Below are 23,860 nucleotides of genomic sequence, written 5' to 3'. Positions count from 1 at the left end.
TATACAAAATGGAACTCAGTATTTTCCCAAAACTTCGTTTTCCTCATATATTGTCAATCTCTCTGAGAGAAGCCTTCCTAATCACCCAGTCTACACTAGTTACCCCATCCCATGTCACTCTCTATTAAATTATCTTGTTTTATTTTCTGCACTGAACTTATTGTCTGATATTTTATTCTCTACTTATTTTCCTGGTAATTGCCTTTCCCTATTCTTCAAGGTAAGCTCCAAGAAAACAAAAACCTTCAGTAGAGGATCTTTAATACCTGAAAGAGCGCTGGCACATAGTGGGGTGGTCAACTGATATTTGTTGAATGAATGATAAATAAATCAAACCACTGCCTCTCTCCTGCTTTATCACCAAACTCTCCATCTGGACACTTTCACTCTGACCTCTAGTTACACTAAACTAATTAAAGTTCCATGAACCCATGTATCTGCTTCAATCTCCATGCCTTTATTCATGCTCTACCTCAGCCTAGAATATCCTTTTCACTAAATGGTGACTTCACTCGTTTTGAAGATTTAGCTCAAGTATTCCCTTTGGAGCCCTCTTTCTTTGTAATGGTCTCTGTCATCTCTTATGAATTGCAAGCTCCTGTAGAAGATACAAACATACCCTAGTATTCCCTCTTTTAAAACTGAACCTACATCCCCCTCTAGGTAGTACTTTATTTCTCTTCTCCCTTATACATCCAAAATTTGAAACAGTTTTCTACACATGGCAATAATGGAAGAATACAAGAACAAAAAAGATATAAGATATACCGGAAACAATTAGCAAAATGGCAAACTACTTTATCAGTAACTAAATTAATGGACTAAGCATGCCAATCAGAAGGCAGAGGTTGTCAGAATGGATAAAACACACACACACACACACACACACACACACACACACAATCCAACTATATGCTGTCAACAAGAGACACACTTCAGATTCAAAGACACAAATAGGTTGAAAGTAAAAGAAGTTCATTCATGCAAAGAGCAATCAAAAGAGAGCTGGAGAGGCTATAGCAGTATCAGACAAAATATACAAATTTGTTACTAGAGACAAAGAAGGGCATTTTATAAAGATAAAATGGTTGATCCATCAAGAAGATACACCAATTATAAACATATATACACCTAATAACAGAACCCAAAAATACATGAAGCAAAAGCTGACAGAATTGAAGAGGTATAGACAGTTTGCCAACAATAGTTGGGGACTTGAATACCTCACTTTCGATAATAAATAGAACAACTAGGCAGAAGGTCAACAAGGAAATAGAAGACTTGCAGAACACAATAGACCAATTGGACATAACAGACATATACAGAACACTCCACCCAACATTTTGAATGGTTATGAATGTTTGCTTCAGGATTTTAGGCATTAATCAATTAATGCATGCTTATCACTACTTGTCTAGTATCATGCTTTTCACCATAGGGGGCACAGAAGATACAAAGTACTAACTTCAGTTTCAAGGTGGAGCAATATGGCTGGGAAGAAAACATACATATTTATAAAATAACTTGATGAAATAAACTGTACTTATAAAAGACTGCATGCAATCTCGTCTTAAATAAAAAAGAGGCCATAAATACAGACATCAGGATTTACAGGAAAAACCACAGAAGTGTCTTTATTTTTATTTTTTTTGTGAGGAAGATTAGCCCTGAGCTAACTTCCGATGCCAATCCTCCTCTTTTTGCTGAGGAAGATTGGCTCTGGGCTAACATCCATGCCCATCTTCCTCTACTTTATATGGGACGCTGCCACAGCATGGCTTAATAAGCGGTGCATTGGTCTGCACCTGGGATCCGAACCTACAAACCTCGGGCCGCTGCAGCAGAGCGCGCAAACTTAACCACTACACCACTGGGCTGGCCCCCACAGAAGTGTCTTTAAATGCCAGCTTTTAGATTTATAAAGTTCACTTTATAAATCTTAGGCAAGGTGTTGAACCAACATGATTCTTAACTTCTTCATCTGTAAAATGGGGATAACTGTAATGGTGATAATTAGAGATTATGTATGTAAAGTATATAAAATGATACCTGGCAAATAGAAAGTATTCAATAAATGATCACTCTCTCTTTCACCCAAAAAATACACATAACACACACAATTACTGTGGTTGAGTAACCTAGGTTTAGTCAAGGAACACACCGTATATAAACAGAGTCCTAAGCTAGGTTTTGATCAAAGGGCAGGATTTGATTGACATCAAGAGGAAAGAACCTTGAGTGCTGAAATGAGAAGTTAAATTGGATTAAAAGGCACTGAAACATTTATACTGTACATGACCAGATAAGGGGGAAAGTTTCTCTCCAAAATTTGCCCCTCAAGTATTCCAATTGTGTTTAAGTTCCTACATAGTCTTTCATATTAAAAGAAATCGACAATTTTGAATAACCAAATACTATTTGGGGAGGACACGGAAGCCTGAAACGACGTCAGTCAATGCTAGTTTTAGATGCTTATAGAGAGCACTAGAAAAAAATTGTTACATATCCAATACACATTCAGGCAAATAATAACTGTCTTTTGGCGATTTGGGCAATTTTCCCAGGAGTATTGTCTCGTAATCGGGAGTGTTGAACATTGTGGCACCCGAGCCTCTTTAAAGATCAGTTTAAAAAGCAATGAAGTAAGTAATTACATTTGAGATCACAAAAATTCCTTTATGGCGGAAATAAAAAGAATAACTGTCTTAATAATATGCAAATGACAACTTGTCTTTGGGTTGGAATATCTGTTGAGGAAGATGATAAGCCTTGAAGAACCACTGGCTGACTTGATGAGTGTCTTTAATGAGGACAAAGACACAGATGCCAAAGATGTGTATAAAGATTTTGGATACAAGTATCTTGAAATTTATGAGTGCAAAAAAAATTTCTTAAAAATCACATAATTCATATAATTTGTAATTTTAAATAAGCATGAATAACTTATGATGGTTTGACATATGATTTTTCAACTTTACAATAGTGTGAGAACAATACACATGTTGTAGGTACTGTACATAGAATTTTGAATTTTGATCTTTTCGTAGACTAGCGATATGCTGTACGATCCTCTCTCATGATGCTGGGCAGTGGCAGCCCTGGGAGCTCCCGGTCAGCCACATGATCACTAAGGTAAATAACCAATACAGTGACAACCATTCTGTACCCATCCAACCATTCTGTTTCCCCCTTTCAGTACAGTATTCAATAAATTATGAGATATTCAACACTTTATTATAAAATAAGCTTTGTATCAGATGATTTTGCCCAACTGTAGACTAATGTAAGTGTACTAAGCACGTTTAAGGGAGGCTAGGCTAAGCTATGACATCCAGTAGGTTAGGCGTATTAAATGCATTTTTGATTTATGATACTTTCAATTTACAATGGGTTTATCAGCACATAATCCCATCATAAATCGAGGAAAATCTGTAAATAAATTAAAATTATAAATAGCTATTTGTCTCATCTATATCCCTAAAAGTCCTACATATTCAAGCTGCTCAAAATCCTCATTGTGGGAGAGGATAGGTCTTCTTTGGGAACATAAAGTAAGTTCCTAAGCAGACCACAGAGACATCAAGGTAGAGCTTCTGAATGAAGAGGTGTACAGCACGAGGTCAAACACAGAAACATGAGGGCAAGACTACCATCATAATCCATGAGAGGATGATGAGGGTCAGGGTGATGGCAATGAGAACAGAGAGAGGGAGATCAATCCAGAAGAACACACAGGGAAAGGATGGATTGTTTCCTTTGACAACCAAGAGGCCTTTGGTTTCCTATAGTTAATGACTCCAAAGCTTTGGGGCTGGGAGCCCAGGAATGACGGTACCCAAGAGAGAAATGCAGATGTTGAAAGAATGAGTAAATTCAGATGAGCAGTGAGTTAAGTTCACACATGTTGAACTTTGGGTTATGGCTAGACATTGAAGTGGACATGTCCTACAAGCTGCTGTTATAGTGAACTAGTCAAAATTTCCTCTAGGTATTTCAGTAGTTCAAATATAAACACTGAGTGCTTACTATTGGCAAAAAATTGAGAGCACTAGAGATGAGCACAGAAATGAACAAACTCCAATCTAGACCCTCAACATGCTTCTAATTTTGGAGGATAAGTAGAAGCTCTAGAGTTTCTATATATAGGAAGGTTTAGGGGCAACAATCTGGTTGGAAGTTGGGCTAGAGAATTTGAATTAAAGCAACGCTTCAGGGCAAGCATAATTCTGTTTATTTAGGGTGGTAGCATGGGGGTGCTGATGGTAATGGAGAGACATAAGGCCCCACTTCGCCCAATAACTTCTTGGTTCTACCACTGAGTATGAAAACTGCACTTAATGCCATGAGAAATGCACTTAATGCCATGAGAAATGCAAAGTACCTATAAATAAGAAGAATATTTAGTGTCTAAAATGGGAATGAAGTTCAGGTTAATAAGTAAGGGCTGAAAGTAGAGGCTTGGCATCAAAGCCAGAAGACAAGATGAGCTCTTGGAATAAAGGAAGTTCTGCCAAGAGCTAAAAGGGTAGATTTCAAGGTTAAGGGCAATTCTCCTAATGCCTCTAAGTGAGATTTGCGTCTCCACTTGAGAAATATATCCAGGTCTAAAACTGTGCCATCAATATGGTAGCTGCTAGCCACATGGGGTTATTTAAATGTAAATGAATTAAAATAAAATAAAATAAATTTAAAATTCAGTTCCCCACTCACCCTAGCCATATTCCAGGTGCTCAACAGCCAGCCATATGTGGCAAGTAGCTATGATATTGGACAGCACAGATCACAGAACACTTTCATCGGACAGTGCTGAAGCATCACAGGCAATGAAGACAAGATAAGGGATCTACACTGTTCTTGAACTTCTAAAAGGGACGTGTACAACCTGTACAGAAACATCCTTACCTTGACCATAATGATGGTAACTCTTCTTGTAAGTCAACATTAAACTCCTCAAACACTTTCTGTGCTTTCTGAAATTCCTCTTCTGCCTAGAAATGATACAAAACATGTGTTTACACTAAAAAAAAATCACATAAACACAAGCCATTTCTATACACAGCAACATCATTTAACATAAAACAGGAATAGCTTTATGGCATCCTGGAAACATTTTGGGAAGGAAAGAAACCTGGTTAAAATCCACACGATCTTTTTCAATATAAGTAAAATATTAAATTTTACTTAAAAAAGAAAACTGGATTGATTACAGTGGTTGCTCTGGCAGTGTCTGATAGCTTCATTCATTCTACAAAAACATGTTAACTGCCTCTCACATACACTGCTCTGCTTGGAATACTAGACATGGATGCTTCCCCAAGAAATTCCCCGTCTACTGAGAAGTCTAAATAATTACATTACAAGATAGGGCTTACAAGCTGTTATGGAGCATGCTACTGGGGAAGATGGTGCAGAAAAAAAGAGAAGGTTCCAAAGGGAACGTGATATTTTAACTGAATCTTGAAGAATCAGCAAATGTTTGCTAAAGGAGGTGGAGAATTATTGCAATACATAAAGGTGGAGTTCCTTGGGTTGGAATTCTAGCTTACTAACCATGTGAATTTGTCAGATTGCTTTACCTTTCTGCAACTCAGATACCTCATCCAAAACATAGACATAGTAATGCCCACCTCAGAGGTGTTGCGTGTATTAAGGAAAGATGATGTAAATGAAGTGTTGAACATGGTGCCTAGCATCTCTGGGGCCTCTCATGAAGGGCAGCCATTATCGTGGCTGCTCAGAAGTAATGCAAAGGTCATGGAGGCTCTAGCTGAGGAGGTGTATGGAAGAAGGAAAGGAGGGGAAAGAAGACTTGAAAGTTGACAAGGATGACTAGGTGAGTCATGACCAAATTGTGTAGGTTGCATATGCTATGCTAAGAAATTTAGAATTTTTTCTACAGTCAATGGGAGCCAATAAAAGACTTACACAGAACAGAAAGATATCTAGATACGTGATGCAGAAAGACCATTCAGGCAGCTGTGTGTAGGAAGATAGGAGGAGGCAAGACTGGAGGCAAAGGGAGTAGTTAGCAGGTGTTTTCAGTTAGTTGGTATCTGTAAATGACTGATGTACATGGTAAAAGGCTACTAAAATGGGTTTTCTAAAAGAAAATGAATGTATGCAAATCTAGCACATATCTGTACTCTCATACAATCATACGTTAAACTGAGAATTTCAAACTTGGTTTTCCATCTGAATCTGCATTTTGGCATCAAGTATGGACCACGACCACAAAAAGAAGTGCAGGGACACTCATTACTTTCTTTGATCCTGCAGTATTGTTGGGGGCCATGGTTTCTTCTGATCAAAATGTGTGATGCAGGCGCCGGCCTGGTGGTGTAGCAGCCAAGTTTGCGTGCTCCGCTTCGGCGGCCAGGGGTTCACCGGTTCGGATCCTGGGTGTGGACCTACGCACCGCTGATCAAGCCATGCTGAGGCAGCGTCCCATATAGAAGAGCTACAACTCTACAACTATGATACACAACTAGGTAGTGGGGCTTTGGGAAGAAAAAAGAAAAAAAAAAAAAAAGAGGAAGATTGCCAACAGACGTTAGCGCAGGGCCTATCTCCCTCAAAAAAAAATCTTCCTAAATTATTGAACGTGTGTATGCGTGTGTTATTAAAAAAAAAAAAAATGTGAGTCCGTGTCACCCATGTGAACTCTACAATAATGTGAAAAACCTTGTTTTTATTAAAAATTATGGAAAGCAGCCCACAAGTACCATGTTTCAGTTTAAATTCTGTTCTGATTCAAATCTCCACTAAAAAGGAAATATTTAATTTTAAAAGACAAAGTTGCTATAGGTCACAGAGTATGGAGAGTGGTGACAACAGTGGGATCAGTCCCTACCTTAGAGATTCGACTTTCGTCCTTCCTCTTGGAGCTCTGCAAAGCTTCCAGATGGTGGCGGGCACTGTCATAGTCCACCAGCTTCCTGCTGCGCTTTGCAATGCGACTCTGTCAGCAGGGAAATACACGCTCTAAGAAAGAGATATGGTCGCAGACTCTCTTTCACTGCCAAAATGCTTCCCTTGTCCAGGGTAGGCTATAGCCAGGACATAGCTGAGGATCTTGACTGGAGGTCAAGGTGAACCAGAATTTCAGTAGACAAACTGTCCCCGGAAATCAGATTAGAGCCTACAATCCTTTGTGTGAAAACCACTATGTAAACATCTTCCCTTCTGATAATAATTAGGCCAATCATGAAGAGCCAAAGGCAGAATTTGTAGTAAAAGACCAGAAAAATTCCAGAATTGGTTGAGGGGAGCAGGTAAACCTATACTCTCTATTAGTCTCTAAATCTTAAATGTTCCATTTTGAAGACAGTGGAAGACTATACTAGGATGTGGTTTTATAATTCTAATAACACTCACACTAAAGCAATTCTATAAAGCAGATTTATAAAGCAGTTCTATAAAGCAGATTCTTAGGAATATGAAATCTTTTTTCCCAGAAGTGTTCCTCCATCCTTTTGTTCATTAGAATCATCTGAGGAGCTATAAAAATATGATTCCTAGGGGCCGGCCCGGTGGCGCAAGCGGTTAAGTGCGCGCGCTCCGCTGCGGCGGCCCGGGGTTCGCTGGTTCGGATCCCGGGCGCGCACCGACGCACTGCTTGGTAAGCCATGCTGTGGCGGCGTCCCATATAAAGTGGAGGAAGATGGGCACAGATGTTAGCCCAGGGCCGTCTTCCTCAGCAAAAAAAAAAAAAAAAAAAGAGGAGGATTGGCGGATGTTAGCTCAGGGCTGATCTCCTCACAAAAAAAAAAAATAATAAAATAAAAAAAAAAAAAAAAATATGATTCCTAGAGACACCCATTTCCAGCTAGGATACAGAGAGCTGCAAAGATTGTTACACCCACACTACTAAGAAAAATCTGAATAATCTATAGAAGCATAATTCTTCTTGATTATATCAGAGACGTGAGGTCACAACGCAATAAAGTAATCTGAATTCCAAGAGGGACAAGTCTCTCCAAGGAGAGATGAGACACACAAACCATTTCACCTTTGGCAGGGCACAGGTAAAAGCTGTGGCCACCATACAAGTGGACAAGAAGAGGTCAGCTAAAATTTTAACAAATCGTTAAAAGCCTAGTGTGGGCTAACGTGTCAGTTTGGAATAGCTGGGTGTCCAAGACACAAGAGGAAATTTCATTTATTGGCAAGCTCCTTCCCTGGGCCTCCACTGGATACTATGAGAATGTTTAGGGACAAGACACTCCCTTGGAGCGCAGGGGAGAACGAGGTGATCTATGGCTGCTACAAGGTAGGCACAAAGCCCTACCCGTTTCCATGGACATTTTTCCCTTATGAAGCAAAAGTTTTAAGCTGCTTGAGGAGGGAGCAACAAAACCTCCTGCCCACAGAGGCCAGGCAAAGATCCACTGCTTCTAGGGGGAGGAGTAGAAGCAAAACCAATCTGGGAGGGATAGGAACCCCTCTGGCCCCCAGGATATATGCAAAATAACTGCTATACACAGAAGGGTAGAAGAAAAAGTCTAATACCCATAGGAGAGGGGCATCAAATCTTCTTGGGCCCAAGATCTGACTCCTATAACAAGCAGAGGTCTGTTCCTACTATGGCAGTGGCAGAAAACTTCTGCGCAAGACCAACCACAGATACAAGGCTGACTTTATCTAAGACAGGCCAGAAAAGTATAACAGAAAACAACCCTGCCCCTACTACAAGTCTAGCACTGAATAACAAGCAGTAGCTGCCGACCACTGGAGGAAGGACAAGTCTGTGGAGAGACACCCCTCTGCACTACAGGCATACAAGGGCAACTGAAATCTGACGGGGAGCAGAAACACTGAGAAAAACTCTCTGGTGTCTATGTGGGTCAAAGAAGAGGTGAAAACTAGACTTCTACCCAAGAGTCTGAAAACATTACAGGTGTTAAAATATAAGCACAAGGCATTAGCAGCCCAATTCCAGAGGAATTTGAAAGCCATAGTGCACTGAAAGTAACAACAGCGACAACAAAACCCAAATCCAGCTCAAGTTGTGATCAGATTGATTTGAACTCCCACACTAATGGTCTGACAAAAAGGCACGCCCGTTTCAGGCATAAATAGTACTTCAGTCTTCACTATTCCATACATGATGTCTGGCATTGAATCAAAAATTATAAAACACATACACACAGAAAAAACAAAAAACACAAGAAAAACAACCCAGGAGAAAAGATAAAGCAATCAACAGAGCCAGACTCAGATATGACCCAGATGTTGGAAGTATCAAACAGGAATTTTAAAATAACTAGGACCAATATGTTAAAGTATCTAGTTGGAAAGGGTAGACAACATACATAAACAGATGGGGAATTTCAGCAGAGATATGGAAACTTTAAGAGTCAAATAAAAATGCTAGAAATAGAAAAAATGATACAAGAGAGAAAAAATTTCTTCATTAGACAAAATAGCTGAGAAAATAAACAACGCAGTTGAAGATAGATCAAGAGAAATTATTCCCATTAAAACACAAAGAGAAAAAAGAGTCGAGGGAAAAAAAACAGAATTAATCATACAAGACCTGTAATACTGTAACAAATAGTCTAACACAGTGTAATTAGAATTTCAAAAAGAGATGAGAGGGAGACTCAGAAGAAATATTTCAAGAGATAATGATTGAGAATTTTATAATAATGAAGACATCAAAGTATAGAACTGAGGGGCCAGCCCAGTGGCGCAAGTGGTTAAGTGCGCACGCTCCGCTGCGGCGGCCCAGGGTTCGCCAGCTCGGATCGTGGGCACACACCAATGCACCGCTTGGCAAGCCATGCTGTGGCGGCATCCCATATAAAGTAGATGAAGATGGGCATGGATGTTAGCCCAGGGCCAGTCTTCCTCAGCAAAAAAAAGAGGAGGATTGGCAGATGTTAGCTCAGGGCTGATCTTCCTCACCAAAAAAAAAAAAAAAAAAAAAAAAGTATAGATCCGAGAAAGTCATAGAATCCCAAGAAGGATAAATTCCAAACAATACACTTCAGATCCATTATAGCCAAACTGCTTAAAATTAAGAATAAAGAAAAGCAATAAGTACAAAGGTAAGAAACATAGAAGACCAATCAGAAACTATGCAAGTCAGAGTACAACGGAGTGGCATCTTTAAAGCACTGAAAAATAAAAAAATCAAGAGATCTCAGAATTCTATTCTCAGTGAAAATACCTTCCCAACGTGAAGATGAAATAAAGATTTTTTTAAAGACAAAGAAAAGCTGGGAGAATTCATTGCCAGCATAAGAATTTTCATACTAAGTGGTGCTCGGTATGAAGAAATGAGTACCAGAAATGGTAAAAATCAAGATAAATATATAAGATTTTGTTTTCTTACTTTTAATTCCTTGAAAAGGTAATTGATAATCTAGATCAAAAAACAGAAACAACGTATTGTGGGATTTCTAACATGTGTAAAGGAAAATATACGACAATAACAGCACAAAGGAAAGGAAGGAAGAACTGAAAGTATACTGCTGTAGGGTTCTGAGACCATCCATAAAGTTCTACAATATTATTTGAAGTTAGACATAATAAGTTAAAGATGTATATTGTAAACTGTAGGACAACCAGTGAAAAATTATGTTAAACAAAGACGTATAACCAATAAGCAAATAGTGTAAAATATACTGATTCCTGAGCCCCAGACTAAGAGATTCTGATTAATTAATCTGAGACAAGGCCCACTCACCTATCCTTTTGTTTTAAAAGATCCCCAGTGGTCCAGTTATGCCCAGCTAGTCTAATACTGAGAACTACGACAGAAGAAGATTCTTAAAAAACTTTAAATTTGATATGTAGGAATAAGAAAAACAATAACATAAATGTTTATGGCTTACAACACACAGTCCCATGGATCCTCATAGCAATCTACAGTATGGGTGTTTCAGGGATTATTCCCATTTTATAGGTAGGGAATTTGAAGTTGCTGAGATTAACCTCTAATTTGTCCAGAATTGCTCAGAAACTCAGAAAGTCTGTAGCAAAAGATGAATTAGATACCAGTGCCAGGGGTAGGTTGACATGAGACACCTAGGGCACAAAATTTAAGAAGGTCCTCACTTTCAGGGTCAGCAACCGAGAGTAGCTATCTCCTCATATTCTGAACCCTTGCGCCCTGACTCGGTCTCAGCCCCACTCCTGACTCTTGGTTAGTACTCCTTCTAACAGCTCCCATGTTTCTCTGACAGACTCTATCATTCAGCTACCATCTGTCATTCTATGCCATTCCTCTGAACCCCCTTCAGGACTGGTGAGAGGTGGGTTGGGGAAGTTACTCTCATTTAGCTACTTCCAATCTCGCTCACTTTACCTCTGCACCTATCACCTCCAACTGGTGTTAGCAGTGGGAAGGATGGCTGACACACCACACTCGCTTCAAGACACGCGATGAATTAGCCCAGGCAGGGCAGAGTGAAGCCCTTCAATGAACTATGGTGGACATAGCGTACCTATGAGGTGACAAAGCTCATTATTTTTAGCAAAGCTCTGCTTTGTGGACGTGTGGAGTGTGTGGAGTTGCAGGGGGCTCTCCTTTAGTATCTTCCAAGAAGCAAATCTTGATTCTTTGAAGATGAAATTGATTTTTGAAAAGAGCCAAAATTCAATTACTTCCAAGCTTGGGAATAAGGTAGAAGAGAGTACCTTGGGTAATCTTATTTTTTGTTCAAAAACAAGAAGTGAAGTACATAATGTGACTCATTTTCTTGTGTAACTGACAAGTCAATCACAGAGTACAGCTTACCAAGGTAGAAGTCACTATTTTGAAGGCCATCACTCATTTTGATGTATACATTTTTGTGTTGGAAAAACAAATCAATCTTATTTCCTTACCTATCTGATATTTCGGAAACTTGAAAAAAGAACCAAATCTCCTAAGTAAGGGTAGAGTTAATACACATTAGCTTTTATATAGAAAATGATACAATTCTTATTTAACTATCCAATAGTAAATTTGATTAATTAAAATTTCTTCAGATTTCCCACTGTACACTGACCTTATGCAGTAAAGAAAATAATTTATTGTATTTTTCTATTTCAATAATAACTCCAATTTGAAATTCATTTCGGCACACTTCTGTAAATATATACTTAGCTGTTCACGCATGGCTGCCAAGATAGAATCTAAACTACATTTTACAATAACTACTCACAGCTGTAACCTGCCTGGGTTGGTGACAAGCTAGCTCTTATTATAACATTGATTTTAGATGTCAGTGCTGCATAATAAGAACCATAACACCAGGTGCACTGCCAATCACAGCTGGAAAAGTCAAACATCATCCCCTCATGAATGGTACTTCACAGCCCTCACTGATGGGCTGCAGTAAATATTTGGAAATTTGCCTGAGGTTTTAACTACATATGGCCTGTTGATTTTAGTGGGAGTCAAGGAAGTCAATTGTGTTCTATGCTTTGAAAATTCTCCACTCAGTATTTTGCATCATAATCCTCCTTTCCGTCAATAACCTATTCATTACATAATCACTCAGCACTAACTATATGAAGTGAGGGAGTCTGTATTCACTTCTAACTTCCATCTACTGAGTACAGGCACACAGAATAACTTAAATGCATTTTCACAGGAGAAAAGTCTTTCAAATACTAGAAACAGCTATCCTACCTACTCTCCAATTCCAAATTGTCTCCTTCCCGAGTTAAACACTGCTATTTCCTCAACTATCTTGATTGATACCCCACATGTATGCTATGATATTCTACATGTGACTTCAGAGAAAGAAAGAGAGATTGTTTCAGGCTCTTTCCAGGATGCAGGTAAAACCATGACATCTATTTCATTTATCTCCAGGGAATCCAGCTAGCCAAATCTCCAGTGTAAAGATGGTTTCATAACTGGAGGATCATCTTTGTGCATGACCTCAACCATGACCCCAAGAAAAGAACTGCTTAAGTAAAAGCTCTACTGAGTTCTTCATCTTTCTGACACGGAACAAACTGAAAAGACTAGCCAATATGATCCATCATGATTTTATTTTAATCTCTCTTCGTTTCAATGCAGGTACTTCTGTGTGTTTTTGTTTTCCGAAATTACATGCTCCTAGAGAACATGGCCAATTTCCAAATAACTATTGCTGGGCAGTACTATAACAACTAAGATCTTCCACATTTTTTTGATGATACTAAGTTTTTGTTCCTGAAATTCAATAACATTTCAAATGTGTTCTCTAGCCAACCAGAGCCTGCATTTGTTTAGCTAAGTCATACTATGAACATATATTACATGAATAACTTAGACAAGTTGCAGGCTGCTTTGAAATTTTCAAGTGGGAGGACAAAGTTTTCCCTTATCCTCTTCTGATTTATTAAGAAATGATTTTTAAGGAGATTAAATTACCAAGCAATAAAAAATACTCTAAAGTGTGATAATGATTCTGAAACTGTTCTACAAATGCTACAAATTCCAAGACAAAATTTGAATGTCTATCAAATAATCTGAAGATCTCCCAAAACACATTCCCTGTAGGCTAGTGCATGCAACCTTACAGAATTTTTTTAAAAATTTTTATTTAATTTTTTTAATGTCTCAGAAAATTTTAAAAAACTGATTTATACCTTTTAATTAGGATGCAGTTATGCAATGGCTCAATTAAGTACTTTGCTGCCTATTATGATAACATTATTGAGAACCCATCATTTGGATCTGTTCCTTTTAACATTTTGCAAACAAGGATAACATATCTAGTCTGATCCACTTAAGTTCCTGTCTGGTGCCCCTGGTGTCCCAAAACAAACTTTGTATGTTGGCCAACTAGCTTCAGGCATTCTGTGTGGGACCAAGGAAACTAATGTCATTGATACAAGTGCTGTTTTGGCCAAGAAGTTTCACTATGTTTCATGGCCAAAGCCAGCGTACATGACTACAGATGGTTTCCTGGTGTTTGGCAATGGCTACAAAGAAGGCCAGGTAAAAGTGGGACTTTGCATCAGAAGACACTGCAGATGCCCATGAATGTTTGTTTATGACCTCCTCACTCTACAGGAAGGGCAGCACATGGCTGTCTTACTTGATACTCCTCCTTGAGCAGGGAAAATAATCTGTGGAGGGCAGAGCTATTAATGTTACCATGTGCTTACATACAACCCAGATGGCTTAAAAGCCATCTTCACCTCCCGAATCAATCCCAAATCTATGATATTCAACCCTTCACTTGTGTATGTCCCTTTCAATGGATCTAAGTGTCAAATAAGACAAATGTTTTAGACAAAATATTTTTAGATCCAGATGCAAATGTATTTGAAATGCTTGTATCTTCATAGTTCAATTTGAACCTGAAAATTTCAAAGAGAGAACAAATATGCTGGTGTGCTATGAATATATACAAAATAAACAGTAAACAAGGAAAGATCTGATTTTGCTCTCATGTTTGCAATGAAGTTTCTCCATTCCTGTGACCGTTGTTTATTCTAATGGAAATTCTTCTCCAGTACTATATAATAAAAAGGTTTGAACATAAAGATGATTGGAATTTTTTGGTATCTCTGATTTATGACTTTATATTTCTAGGATTATAAAGACTTCTGTAGAGAAATAAAAGCTGAAGCAGTTCACTAAAGGGGAATACGTGATTTCTGTAGCTACATTTCATTTCAAACTGATAGGAACGGGATAAAAATCCTATGCTTAAATAAATGAAAAGTTACCAACTGTCGTTGATACTAGTTTGAGGACTTTTAACCCCACTCATCTCTTGCCCATGTTTCAATAAGTACATGGGACCATTCAATTCTTCCCTTTATAGACACAGAGTAAAATACCTTTATGTCGGGAAATTGGCCCAGATAGGTATCCAGTGTCAGCAAGGACCCATCCACTAGTTTTTGATGGAAGTCTTCCCACAGTACATCACATTTCTGAAAGAAAAAGAGAAATAAAGCAATAACTGCTGAATTAGTTTAATTGGATACCTTTCACCAAACTTCTAAAAATTCTGAAACTATAAAATTAGATAAGTAATACTTCCCTAGATAGTAAATGCTAGAAAGAATGTGGGTGATTTAATAACACACTAAAATTTCAAGGCAATTTGGGTACCAGTTCTGATTTACTAATATAAGCTTTCTAAGGGTTCAGTTCATTTAAAAATGTATCTCTGATTTTGAATTACTAAAGAAGGTAGAGTAGAGTTCAAAAGGTCTCCAGATCTCTACAGGGGAACATTGGGGCTAAGAGAGTGTGAAGAATTCCTCTGAGACAGCTTGCTTCTAAAACAATCCATGAAATTAGAAACCACTCCAGACAAATAACAAACCATGGCTGAAGTCTCTACAAAGAAAGAAGATTTACAGTCTTACTGGGAAGGGCCCTACCATTTATGGAGTATCAACTATGATAAACACACACTGAATATTAGGTATTACTACTACTACTATCACTATGTCAAGGCATTGGGTTAAACACTTTGCATGTGTGTATGTGTGTGTGGTCATTTAATTCTCACAATAGCCTTATGAAGAAATTCTTATTGTTGCCACTATACAGAAGAGGATACTAAAGCCCAAAGATGTTACATAACTTGGCCAAGGTCATGCAGTTGATAAACAACAAACTCAGGTTTCTAGCCAGGTCTGTCTCCTCGATTTGAAGCCCCTGATCTGTCTATTATACCAGGCTGCCTCATCAGAACAGGGTTCACATCCCTGCTGTGTGATTTTGGAACACTGAACCTCTGCAAGTTTCCATTTCCCCAGTTAAACGAGTTGACGACATAAAGTGCTTCACAGAATCCGAGGCACACAGCAGGAGCTCAAGGACATCATCTCCACTTCTCTCCCATTACTACCTCCTGTCAGAGTCTGCCGCTTGTTCCCCAGTACCTACCCTTTCTTCCTTTTTAGAAATAGAATCTCCAGTACGAGGCAGGCCCGTGGCCCCTGAGGACACAGACTACATTACCCAGCCTCCACTGCAGCTCAGTGTAGCCATAAGACTGAGTTCTGGCCAATGGGATGTACTTTCAGGAAGTTTCCCTAAAAGGAGAGACTGGGCTTATCTTCCATGCTTCCTACTTCTTGCTGACTGGAATGCAGAAACGACAGCTGCTGGCCAGTGCTCAGAGTCAACTTGAACCTAGAGGCGGCAGCCAGGATGGCAACGACGGGCCCCTGAGGCTTGCAGATCCACCACACCATACCTGGGCTGCCCACCTCCCAAGTCCTTAATGGGAAAGAGATCTAAGTTTCTATCTTGCTGACAATCACTTTTTTTTTTCTCTATTTTCTTTGTTTCGTTTCCACACTTTATAAACCAATCCTACTCGTACAAATCCCAAATCAAGAATTTTACGCAAACAAAAACTTTAAATCTTCTGTATGAAAAGGCTCATCTTCTGATGTGAATAGACCCTCTGAACATGCAGCGCTCAGTTCCTTCACCATCAAAAGAGCCCATATTTGGATCTGCAACTGAAGATTCCAAAACCCTGGCAGCCTCAAGGACCAAGATAGGATGGCAGCCATTTCCTTTGGGAAGAAATGTCAACACAGCACCTGCCATACACAGAACGTAATGCGGTGTTCTGAAGAGCCATTAAGGCAAGTTTCTATTACTCTCTTAAAAATTCTTCTTTTCATGATGAATTTTTAATTACACACCATGAATCAGAAATTTACAAAATGAGTTAATCATTTACCATCATGATGTTGAAACACAGTGTCTTTATCCTGAAGAAATGTAAGAAAATGCAATGACTTAATAATCACATTGGAAAAATGGTGTGTGGAGGCTGGTTTTGCCAAATTCGTATCCCGAAAGTTTGCAAAAGAGGTAACAGGGCCAACAAGAGCTTTCCTTGTAAATAAATCTCCGTTGTCATCTCAGTCCCAACAGGATTATAAAGATCAATGTGGGGATGTCAGAATTTTCGTGGAGCAGCCTGGGGCTGCATGGTTAACCTGTTTTTCCAAGGGCTGCACATAGGGTCACCTCATCCCCTATCTGACCTCCCCGAGCTGGGGCAGCTGCATCTCTTAGGTTTTCGGTGCCTAAATGAGCAGCAATGAGCTCTCCTGAAGTGGGGTATGACAAACAGCTGCTCTTCGTTTTAACAAAGAACTTGGATGTGAGAACCCCTGACAGGTGGCTTTCTAATATCAGTGATAATCACATGAACTGTGCACTATGTTGATGATGTGAAGACAGTCTATAAATGTATTATTAGTAGGTATAATTATTATTCTCATTTTGCAGATGAGGAAACTAAAGCCCGAGAAGACTAAAGAACTTGTCCAACCTCACACAAAGCCACTCCTGGTCTCCACTCCACTCTGCCTTCCTCAGAAAAGCAATACCCACTTTCTCACTCCCCGCCAGCCAGCCCGCCAGCCAGCCAGATGGCCCTCGGCTAGCAGTTGGGTCTCAGGTGTTAAGACATGTCTAGGGACAAAGCCTTTTGGAAGTTAAATTCCTGTTAGCAGACCAACTGCCTCTGTCCTCAGGTCCTGCACACCCGCGAATAGATTAGTTGGTGTTAAAGTGAAACAGATGCTCTTCCCAGCTGCTATCCCTGCTTTTGAGGAGAGATGGGGGAAGCAGGAGCGAAGGGGTGACGTTAATACACAAAATCCTGCCATGAGCCAGTTCTCCTGCTGAGGTGGGCTTGTTAAGACAGGTAGTAAGGGACAGAAAAATGCTATGCTTATTTTGAAGAAAAATAGTCTTTAACTCACAGCTTCTACTCAAGTGGTTTTATAATCATGTTCACTTCTGACTATGAGTTTGGGACAATCTGGATGGCAGAATTGCATGAAGCCTTCTGGGTACGTGGTGTTCCCTCACGATTAAGGCCCTGAATGATAAGAGGAGTTCAGGGGATCGGCTGAGTGAGCAGGACTCCTGGGAGCCTCGCAGAAGCCAGCCCAGGCCTCCTGTGCTGCAGTCCCGGCTCTCACCTCGCCAACCATTTTCACATCTTCCCGCCCATACCAGTCAGGCTCGTAGACTTCATGCAGCGACTCAGTGAGCTTCATTGAGGCCTCTTGCATGCCTAGTGGTGGAGAAAAACAGCTCCCGTTAGACAGAAATGGGTGGAGTCTCTTCCTCCTTCCCCTACTTTTCTAAGTGAGAGAAAAATCTTGAGTACTTGCCAACCATTTAAGGAAAAACTGTGAAGGCGCAACTGCTACTTGCATCTGTGGTCACATCTTCCCATGCTGGTCTGTAAGACTTATCTGATTACATTTTCTATTATTTACACGATAGTGACAGATACTGGGTCTTGAAAGAAATCAACAAGTTGTCCTATTCTGAAAACCACAATAATAATGTGTCTTATTATGTGTGCTGTCACTTATTAAATGGCATGGAAACATAAATGTCTAGGACACCTAGAATACTAGTCCGTAAAGCTAGAGAGTTCTAAAAATAATATTCACCATAAACGACTTTAAATATAAGAAATAAAGCATGTTTTTAAAAGCAGGTAGAAGCAAAATCAACAGGATTTTAGGGCATAACAGTTAAAAGTGGTTTAGGTGGCCTAAAAATTTTCAAAGAAAAAGGTTTTTCTTTTTTCCAATATTGTTAAAAGCTATATATACAGTTTTAAACCAGAACTCTTAGAAAGCTTAGAGTTCTTAAGCCTACAGGTCAGAAATTTCAATAGAGGCGTATTTGGTATGTTGCAAAAATATGGTTATTAATAATGGGAAATATACAAAGTTTCCAAGTGCAACATGGTGACATAAGGTATCGCCAAGTCTTTTCCAGTCTCCCCTCCACCCCTCCTTCAAACACAGAGGGTAAAGTGTGGATGGCCATGGAGATCTCAGCTCAGGGCTGAGAACCGAACAAGGGGCAGTCTTAGGCTGATGACTTGGAGAAGGGCCTGTCCAGCACCAGACTCTCCCGACCAGCTGGAAGCTGGGACCTGGCCGAGTTGGTTTCTTGGCCTTTGTCACCAGGGAATATGAAAAGGGGCTGGATAAAGGGAGAGGAGAGAAAAATCAGAGTGCTGTCATTAGAAATAAAAAACACATCTCATAAACTTAATGCCAGTGAATCAAAGATGGAAAGTTTTTGTTAAACTGAAAGCTGTAACACTCTACACTCAACCATATGCTTGTTGGATTTATGGTAGTCAATTCCAGGTTCAACTGTGAGAGAAAAGAACAAAATAAAAGAAGTCTAAAATGATAGAAGTATATCCTTGAACAGTATGTATAAAAACCAACATGTAATGTGGTGTCTCCCAGTACTTTTCAATCCCTAAGCACAGAACATCCCCACTTTCCTTCCCCTGATAAGATGCAGATACATATATGGTCCTTGTGCATTAGAAGTTTGAATGTGTTTCAGGGCCACATGAAGTATGAATGCCTACCACCTTCTCTCCACGAAGTATATCACTGAGCATGTTAGAGGATGCCCTTTTCAATGAAGTGTACGCCCACACTGGCTGTAACAACTTGGCAACCACAAGATGTAGCCCAGCAGGCTAGGGTAGGAAAGAACAGTGATGACTCAAGTCTCTGGGCACTCTGATGAAACAGTCATGGAGGTGCAGGCACAGCCAAAAAATAATACAAAAACCTGCGTCCGTCTGCTAGCACTGCGAATCCAAATGAGGGAGAATCTCTCTTGGACATGTGGTCACCACTGAGGTGGCAGCAACATCATCTCAAGCGTCCGCATTAACCCCTCCCTAGGTACAAGGAAATCTATACGAAGAAACTCCTCCAAATCACACCAAAAGTGAGTCTCTAGTTATCACTCTATAATTCAGATGCCAAAAGGCTTCTGAAGTTTTCTTTTAAATCTTTATCTTAAGTCTGATGGAAATTATAAACAGCTGTATCAATAGGTTCTTAATGTCTTAAGAAGAAGAAAAAGAAATGATGGCATGGTAGGACAAACAAGCTTTGTGGTGAAAACAAAACTGAATGTAAGCTTAAAATAAAATTATATAATACCTTACTCATTGAGGCTAAAAGCATAATGTTGCTTTTATGTCTATGCTAATATGTCTATTAGCAGCCAAAAATAACATGATTATAATTGCTATGTGGATCAGTAGTGATGGACAATTGGGAAATAATACATTTTGACATAGAAATTATTTCTAGAATACTCCAGAGGAAGTACTCTGACAGACAGGTGAACAAGACACAAGCCTTTCTCTTAAGGGGCATAAAGACCAGCAGAGATTTTAAGGATTTAGAACTCATTCTGCTGATAGAGCATAAGAGAAAAAAAAAAAAAAAGCTAAAACCCAAGTTTCCTTCAAAGTAATTTGGCAACATTAAAGCAGAACAGATGCTAAATGGCATTTAATAATCTCTAATATCTAATACTTTTTTAAAAAGTAGTGATTTCCAAAACTGCAAGACAAGTGTCCAACATAATGTATAGAAGAATTCTTATTTTACTACTGGATAGGAACCACTTCCCTCTCTTTAAGATTTTGGACCTTCTCCAAGGCAGTTACTGCAGTATGCTCTATTTCCACTTGCAACCAAATCTGTGAGCTTCTGTTTTCATCATCTAAGATTTGTTGCATAGATAGCACTGCTACAAGGGTCCTCTTTGCTTGAACAGCCCGAGGGTATATGTTTCAGTTAAAAATAACATCAGTTAAAATACATTATGACAATAACCAGCAGCAGCTATAACCCACTAAAAAAGTATCTAAAATATTGCAAGTATCTGGCAGCTTCACCCATTGTTTAGAAGAGAGTTGTTCAAGAAGACAGCAGTTGCCTCAGAGGAAAGGAAGCCTTTCTCCCTGAGTCTCAAGGAGGAGAGGAAGAGAGGAGCAAGAGTTTGGGAAAAAACAGGCAGATTGTGAGACAGCTCAAGAACAGTCAGCCCTACTGCCGGGGTCCTGCTTACACATAACAAGTCACACACAACTAACAAATGTTAATCATACCACCCGGGCCACGCGCCACCTAGAGCTCGCGCGTTCATTACCTCTGTGTCTGGCCTCCACTGCCGCCCACACGCCAATGATTCCTAACTCCAAATCCCCACTGGACATCTCCATGTGGATGTCCTACCAGTCTCTCAAACTTCACATGTCCAAAACAAATTCAGAACTTTCCTACCAAAACCTGCCCCTACTCCTTTTCCCAGTCCTCGTGAATGTCACCCAGCTCTCCCAGTTAGAAAACTGGAAGTCATCCAAAATTCATCCCCCCACACTGAACTTGTCACCATGACACACCAACTCTGCCTGATTCTCAAATGTAGCCCCTCCTTCCACACCCACTGCCACTGCCCTGCAGTAGGCCTTCATCATCTACTATTTAGATTAGAAGAAATAATCCATGTAAATGGTCCAGCAAAGTACTTACACACAGCAAACATTCAAATGTCAGCCATCGTTATGAAAAATATTTTTGGAGGTAGGATGGCATAATAATTAAGACTACTATTTGCAATTAATTGGTCTTTGTTAAAATCTTGGATCCATCACATATCATCTGTGTGATCTTGGGAAATTACCTAAGTTTTCCAAAGTGTACATTATTCATAAATAATAGTACATGCCATATGTTGTAGTGAGAATCATACGGAATGAGGCAGTAAAAAGCTTATGTCAGTGCCTGGCACATAAGTGCTCAATAAATGTTAGCTATAATTATTATTAAATTATTGGACTAGATTTCTAAGAAGTCTCCTCACAGTTTCATTTCCTCTAGCCTGAATTACACACAACTACAATTATTATTTTTCTAAAACGCTAATCTGATCGTGTGACTCATTCCCTTGCCTACAATAATGTAATGACTCCCTTCTTCGTTGACAGAATAAAACCCCAATATGATACAATCCATAAGTACTTCTTTATACAATTGCTGCCTACCTTTCCACATCTCATCCAGCTCAGTTTCCTGCTTGTACCTCAATGATCTACTTGTTCCCTAAAGAATCCATGCATTCTCCTGCCTCTTGGGCCTTTGTATATGTTGCTTCTTCTACCTGGAAAGTCCTTCCAAAGTCAACCCCTTTCTCTGGCGTATCTTATTACCTGATGACTACGTATGCCCCCTTCCTGGGCCCATTCAAGTGTAAGTTCCTTGGGGAGACCACTCCTGACCCAGTCTCCTGCCCTCAGCTAGAGTGGGGGGGTCTATCCTCCAACGTGAGAGGATACAATATTTAACAATTCTGTTAAAATATGTATCAGTATGCATATTTGGTCTTCTGTTTATTCAGCTTTCTCCCCATCTCTACTGCAAGCTCCATGATAGCAGGCACTGTGTCTTGTTCATCTCTGCATCTCCAGCTCCTAGAACAGAGTCAGGCCCGTAAATGAGGCTCAGTGAGATGTTTGCTGCTAAAATGAATGAGAGCATAAGATTTACCTCGGAAAGCCCAAGCATCAGCAGAAATAAAAAAAACCTACAAAGGTGAATGCAACCCAGAGATTAGTGATAATAAGATGAAGAGTAGAGTTCATTTAACCCAATTTCACAGAATCCCAGTTGCAGAGATTTTGGGGGCTTCTGAGAGCAACTGCAGCACTTTAGCTGAGGAACCCAAGGCAGCTGAGAGGCTGAGTGATTTTCCCACAATTGCCCCTGAGATCAGACCCAGGGCCCCTCACTCTCCAGGCAGATCTCATTCCTCTATAATGATGCCTGCATTACAGGACAATTAGTTGGCTAGAGTTCTTTTCATGAAAACCAGAAAAATTGGCCAGGAAAGCACTTTGAAAATGCAAATTATGATTTAGTTAAGGCATAACCCGTGTCTTTAAGTGTTTTCCCAAAATCCAAAATGTGCTCCAAGGAACGTTAATTCTTTCTAAGATTTTGAGATGAGAAAAGCATTCCACAGTCAAATAACTGGGAACTGCTGCCTACCCCACAGGCCTCCTGGAGATTGCGTTAGCATTTTAAGGGCCTGATAAACTCTGTAGTAACCCGTTTAAAAATTCATTCCAACCAGACTTCGCCAAAGCAATTTAAACATAAATCTCTCTTAAGGAGTATCATTTGTTAACATCACTCAATTAGCAAAACGTGATTGGGGAAAAAGCTGATATAAGGTCCTTTCTCCTTCCTATGGAGACGTGGCCGTTAGAAGGGGAATGCAGGGCACAGTCTGAAGGAAAGGCTGCCCTGATGCTCCACCCAATGTCTCTGCGAGCTCGCTCTTCACCCAGTGGATTCTCCTTCCAGATCACATTAAGGAAAATAATTATGTCAGTCTTTTCAAACAGCTTTCTCTGTACCAAAGAGGTAAAATAGATCAAAATATATAGACTTGGGAAAGAGACTGAATTTGCTCATTTAACAAATTCAAACGCTTCAAAAAAAAATCAGCTAACACAGAGAAAATCCTGTGCTTGAAATAATATACAACCTCTTGTGTTCAAATCCTGAGTCAATAGAAAGAAATACCCAGAGGGCCTTCTATTTTCTGACTGAATTGTTATAAATACTTAAGGTTAATTTCTTTAGAGCAGTTAATTACCAGCTCTATGAATTTGTGCAAGTCAAATTCTCTGAGCATTACTTCTTTGCAAACGTAAAATAAGGCTAATGTCATTTGTCACACAGCTGTGTGGGGTGGTTACAAAGAGGTGATATGCCTAGAATGCTTAGTACACAACCTAGCACATAGTAAGTGCCCATTAAAGGTAATAGCAGTAAGTTGTCATTATTCCATTGTACAGATGAACTCTAATTTGTGAAACCAACGCCTGATCAATGGTCACATAGTTCAAAGGCAATCTAAGACAGCAGAAAAAGGCAAGGCCTGACAGGACACACAGACCAGAGTAGTATCCCGGCCCTGCTCTTTACCAGGTTCATGACCTCGGACAAGCTACTTAATTAACCTCTGTGCCTCGATTTTCTTATCAATAAAATAAAGTTAATAAAAGTACCTGCCTCG

At 39.6% G+C, this 23,860-nt stretch overlaps 1 protein-coding gene across 3 annotated transcripts in view; it reads right to left on the bottom strand.

The window, feature by feature from the left end:
• The window catches only part of AMPH (amphiphysin), a 243,767-nt gene that overhangs the window by 74,324 nt on the left and 145,583 nt on the right, over positions 1 to 23,860 (bottom strand). For all 3 annotated transcript variants that reach the window (XM_058570689.1, XM_058570705.1, XM_058570697.1), the window contains exons 4-7: positions 17,908 to 18,002; positions 14,776 to 14,871; positions 6,851 to 6,958; positions 4,903 to 4,988 (exon numbers count right to left, since the gene is read on the bottom strand). In XM_058570689.1, the coding sequence (XP_058426672.1) occupies positions 4,903 to 4,988; positions 6,851 to 6,958; positions 14,776 to 14,871; positions 17,908 to 18,002 (385 nt within the window). The remainder of the gene's footprint in view (positions 1 to 4,902; positions 4,989 to 6,850; positions 6,959 to 14,775; positions 14,872 to 17,907; positions 18,003 to 23,860) is intronic.

This window comes from Diceros bicornis, chromosome 3, assembly GCF_020826845.1.
Source record: "Diceros bicornis minor isolate mBicDic1 chromosome 3, mDicBic1.mat.cur, whole genome shotgun sequence".
Taxonomy (NCBI): domain Eukaryota; kingdom Metazoa; phylum Chordata; class Mammalia; order Perissodactyla; family Rhinocerotidae; genus Diceros; species Diceros bicornis.
Note: the sequence above shows the minus strand (reverse complement) of the source record. Positions and strands in the feature narration are given on the sequence as shown.